Here is a 5,000-nt window from a genome sequence, read left to right on the forward strand (position 1 = left end):
TCACAGCCTAACAGACGTTTTCATCTCGAAATAACAAGATGTTTTTAATTTAAATACACTTCAGTTCAGTTCACTTTATTTATACAGGAAAGGATAAAAAATGACATTTCACATGTACATTTAACTGGCCTGACTCAGTTACAAACTGGTTTTCAGCAGGTTCCTGTTCTGCAGTACATTAAACAAAAAATATTTATACAAGGACATGTTCAATTTCACTACATACAGTATTATAGACCTGACAAGAACAATTATATTTACAGACATTCATTCATTCATCAATACGAAGACAACACCAACAGAGATTAAAACCTATGGGTGAATCGGATCAGTGAATACAGGTGTTTTCTAGCATCAACTGTTGTTTGTAAGCTTTTTTGAAATGTGAGATAGAGGTTATTTCTCTGGTGTGAAATGGGATCTCGTTCCAAATTTTGGTGTATGTGTGGAAAAATGATCTTAGTCCATAATTATTTTTGTATGCAGGTACTGGTATGAGTGCATGTGAGATTGATCTGGTGATGCGTTCTTGTCTTGTGTTGTGTCTTGGGAGTAAAGCTGTGAGTGTTGGAGAGGAGTTGTTTCTTAGCATAAAATAAAACTTAATGGCTAGACTTTTTGTATAGTTCTGAAAAGTTGGAGCAGAGGAGTGTGAGAGTGCAGTACAGTGGTGAGTCCAAGGTGGAAAGTTACCATGAATTTTATATGCTCTGTTGTAGAGTCTTGCTACGGGTTCTATGGTTTCCTTTGTTGTAAGTGACCAGATTGGAAGACAGTAGGATATTGTTGAAAGAAAAATTGCATGTAGGTATGTATTTGAAACAGTGACAGTGAGAAATGGTCTAATCTTACTGTAAACAAATAGTTTCTGATTTGCCTTTTTGACCAGGTTATTGATGTGATGTTTGTAGGTGAGGTGAGTATCAAGTGTTACTCCAAGGTATTTATAGGTTTCTGTTATGGTTAATGGGTGATTTGCAAAGTGTATGGGGTCAGACATAGATATAGATTTTCTAGGAGAACAAAAGTACATGCATTCAGTTTTCTTGACGTTAACAGTTAGATGATTTGATTTCATCCAGTCATGGAGAAGGTGAAGATCAGAAGATAGTTTTGTATTTATGACATTAGGGTTTGGATCAGAAAAAGAGATAACAGTGTCATCGGCATATAATAAACAATTTGAAAATTTACAAACCTTAGGAAGATCATTAATATATAAAAGAAAAAGTAAAGGACCAAAAATGCTACCTTGGGGGACTCCCATATCACATGATATAGGGGGGGATTTCACATGACCAATTTTAACCACTTGGGACCTATTTGATAGATATGATGAGATCATCATTATCACAGAGGAGGAAAGTTGAAATGTGCTAAGTTTATTCAAGAGGATCTGGTGGTTCACTGTATCAAAGGCTTTACGAAAATCAATAAAAATGGCTCCTGTGATATGACCTTTATTGAGTGCTGTACGAATTTGTTCAGTAAATAATAATAAAGCTGACATGGTTGAACGGGTGGAACGGAAACCGAATTGAAAATCATTGAGTAGGTTATTGCTTTCTAAGTGGGAATTTAACTGATTACAAATGGCTTTTTGATGTAATCAAAAAGCCATGTTTGATATAACTGGGAGTATGGATATTGGTCTATAGTTTGACACTAGAGTGGGATCATCTGATTTATAAATGGGAGTGATTTGGGCAGTTTTCCAAGCAGAGGGAAAAACAGAGGTCCTAATGCAAAGATTGGTCAAATGAAGAAAAAGCGGCATGAAACTGATAGCATGTGTCTTATAAAAAGACATATTTGAACCATGAGTATCGTAGGCTTGTGAATTTTTCAGGGAGTTGAAAATACTAAGTAATTCACTCTGTGTAATCTCAGAGAAAGAGAACTGGTGATATAAAGGAGAGACATCAGGGGGAAAATAATTAGGAGTAACAAAATTAGATGCTAGTTCCTTTACAGACAGAATAAAATAATCATTAAAAGCATTTGCGATCCTTTCTGGCTCACTGACGAGCATACCTTGTAAAGAGATTTGAATAGTAACACTCTTTTTCTTTAGGTTTTCACCTGTGATGACTTTTAGTGTCTGCCACAAAGCTTTGGGATTTGAAGCAGTTAGAATTATTTGTTTAATTGTGATAGTAGTCCACCTTTGCTTTACGAATTTCTGTAGCACATTTATTTCTAATTTCTATAAAATGAATTATATTTTCTTCTGTTTTTGAGGACCTATATGTTTTATGGGAAAGAGCCTTCTGTTTTAGCAATTTCATTATTTCAAAGTTTATCCATGGTATTCTAGACTGCCGGGGTTGTGTCTTGTAGGTACTGGTAGTGATGTATTTTTTCCGAGTTGCCTCTACTTTGTCGTAGAACTGATTCAGAATGTGTTCTGGGTTTTCAAGAAGCAATTCATTGCTCCAATCAAGTTCGCCAATATCAGTATTATACTGGGGTAATTTAGAATTTGGTATTTTATTTACAACATGACAAGTATGGGTTCTATGGGTTACGAAAGGTTTTCTAATTACATAAATAAGTGAGTGATCAGATATAGCAGTATGAATTACACCAGACAGTGCATATTTAGCAGGTTGATTTGTAAAGATAAGGTCAAGAACAGAGTTTCGAGTGTTACTAATTCTAGTCGGTTCCTTTATTAACTGATGTAAACCAAGCTTTGTGGCAGAGACTTTTAGCAGTTTTGATGAGCTATCATTCCAGTCTTGATTAAAATCACCCAAAATAATATATTCCTTAGTTTTAATAGATTTTATGACATCGGTGAGTTGTGACAGGTAGATGCTAGTATTTTTATCCAGAGGCTTATATGTAACAATGATAGTGATCGCAGTTTTGTGACTTACTTGTTGAGGAACAGATCTTTGCATGATAGGCTGATACACCTTTAAAACTCCTTTGATAGGCTGAGACTAGGGCTCAACTATATGCAAAAAAATCATATTGTGATTATTTTGACAGATATTCCGATATAAATCACAATTTTGATGAGAATGGTAATGTCTATCTTCTTTTGAACCTCCTTTGCTAGGCTGATGCATCTTAAACCTTTCTCTGAAATGCTTTTATACTGTAAACCTGCCGAGATAGGCTGGTACATTTTGAAGCCTCCTCTGTTTTGGTAGGGATACATCCTCCTCTGGTAGGCTCTGATTCATCTGTCAACCTACTCTGATTCATCTGTAAACCTCCTCTGATTGGCTCTGATTCATCTGTAAACCTCCTCTGATTGGCTGTCTCTCCCCTCTGTCTGCCAGCACCCGTTTGTGTCCCAGCCCCTCAGCAGGACGCTGGCCATAGAGCTGCTGGACAAAGCCAACAACCCCGACCACAGCACCTACAACGACTTCGACGACGATGACCCCGAACCGGAGGTGACCTTTAACCTTTCGACACGGCAGAGAGTCATTAAGAGTGTAACCATTTTTTCCTCTTGATATACAGAGATCCCTCATTTAGAACATTTAGACCGTCACTCAAGCCCTGTTTTGACCTGGTATTAACATGTGTCTTGGGTGATCCGATCACAAGTGGACAGCTCTAAGTACATCAGTTCACACCTGGAATTCAAATGTGTCTCCAGTGTCTAGAGTGACGACTTGTGATTGGATCGCACTCCCCCACTCTATATATAAATAAACACACAGGGGAGATCATTTCTGTTTGCAAAGATTTAATGTGATGTTCTTAACGTCCCTGCTGGTCGTTTACACTTGTATTTAGCGCTGGCCACTTTTGATCCGATCGCCCAAGACGCATTTTAAAACCAACAAGTGTAAACAGCCTGTCAGTTGGTTTGAGTTTATTTTGAATCCTTTATTCTCTCACTTGTTCTTCCTTCCTTCCCTTCCCTTCTCCTCTGTCTCCGTCTCTTCCTTTCCTCTCATCCATTTAATCCTGCCTTCCTCCAACTTCCTCTTCTCTATTCTCTCCCTTCTCCCCACACTTATTTATCTCCTCTTCTCTGCTTCCCTTCCTCCCACTCCCCCCTTTACCTTTCTCCTTCTTTTCCTGCCCCTTCCCATCCTCCTCTCCCCCACCTCCCTCTTCCTCAGTTTAAGTACAGGGGTCATTTCCTACCCATAAGCCCCGGGGCTCGGCGCGCGCCCCGTTTCGCGGCGCGTAGGAAGGTACCGGTGTGGGCTGCCGTGTCGTGCAGTGATGAGCCTCTAACCCAGAACCAGCTGCCTGCTGTTGATTTGTTATAGAATTGAATAGACACACAGGGCCCTATTTTATGGCCGGTGCAAGGTGATGTCATCATGTCTAGTTTCTAGCACTCAAAACCTTTAATTAGCACGGGGTCAGGAGGACATCACCGCACGCGTTTCAGCCACCCAGTGGTCATTAAGAGAAACAAAGAGAGATTTTGAGTGCTAGAAACTAGCAATGACAATGTCTTGCACTGGGCATAAGATAGGGCCCACAGTGGCTTCCCATTCAAATAGCAGTGTCCTGAATATGTCACCTGACTGCTACAGTTGAATAGTCACCTGACTGCTACAGTTGAATAGTCACCTGACTGCTACAGTTGAATAGTCACCTGACTGCTACTGTTGAATAGTCACCTGACTGCTGCTGTTGAATAGTCATCTGACTGCTACTGTTGAATAGTCACCTGACTGCTACTGTTTAATAGTCACCTGACTGCTACAGTTGAATAGTCACCTGACTGCTACAGTTGAATAGTCACCTGACTGCTACAGTTGAATAGTCACCTGACTGCTACAGTTGAATAGTCACCTGACTGCTACAGTTGAATAGTCACCTGACTGCTACAGTTGAATAGTCACCTGACTGCTACTGTTGAATAGTCACCTGACTGCTACAGTTGAATAGTCATCTGACTGCTACTGTTGAATAGTCACCTGACTGCTACTGTTTAATAGTCATCTGACTGCTACTGTTGAATAGTCACCTGACTGCTACTGTTGAATAGTCACCTGACTGCTACTGTTGAATAG

At 39.5% G+C, this 5,000-nt stretch overlaps 1 protein-coding gene across 1 annotated transcript in view; it reads left to right on the forward strand.

Moving 5' to 3' along the window:
- Positions 1 to 5,000, forward strand: part of LOC310788875 (mitogen-activated protein kinase kinase kinase kinase 3-like) — an 80,453-nt gene that overhangs the window by 12,549 nt on the left and 62,904 nt on the right. Inside the window, exons 10-11 of the mRNA XM_083650453.1 lie at positions 3,294 to 3,410; positions 4,092 to 4,166. Coding sequence (XP_083506579.1) covers positions 3,294 to 3,410; positions 4,092 to 4,166 — 192 coding nt within the window. The remainder of the gene's footprint in view (positions 1 to 3,293; positions 3,411 to 4,091; positions 4,167 to 5,000) is intronic.

Source organism: Poromitra crassiceps, assembly GCF_964638095.1.
Source record: "Poromitra crassiceps genome assembly, chromosome: 14".
NCBI lineage: Eukaryota > Metazoa > Chordata > Actinopteri > Beryciformes > Melamphaidae > Poromitra > Poromitra crassiceps.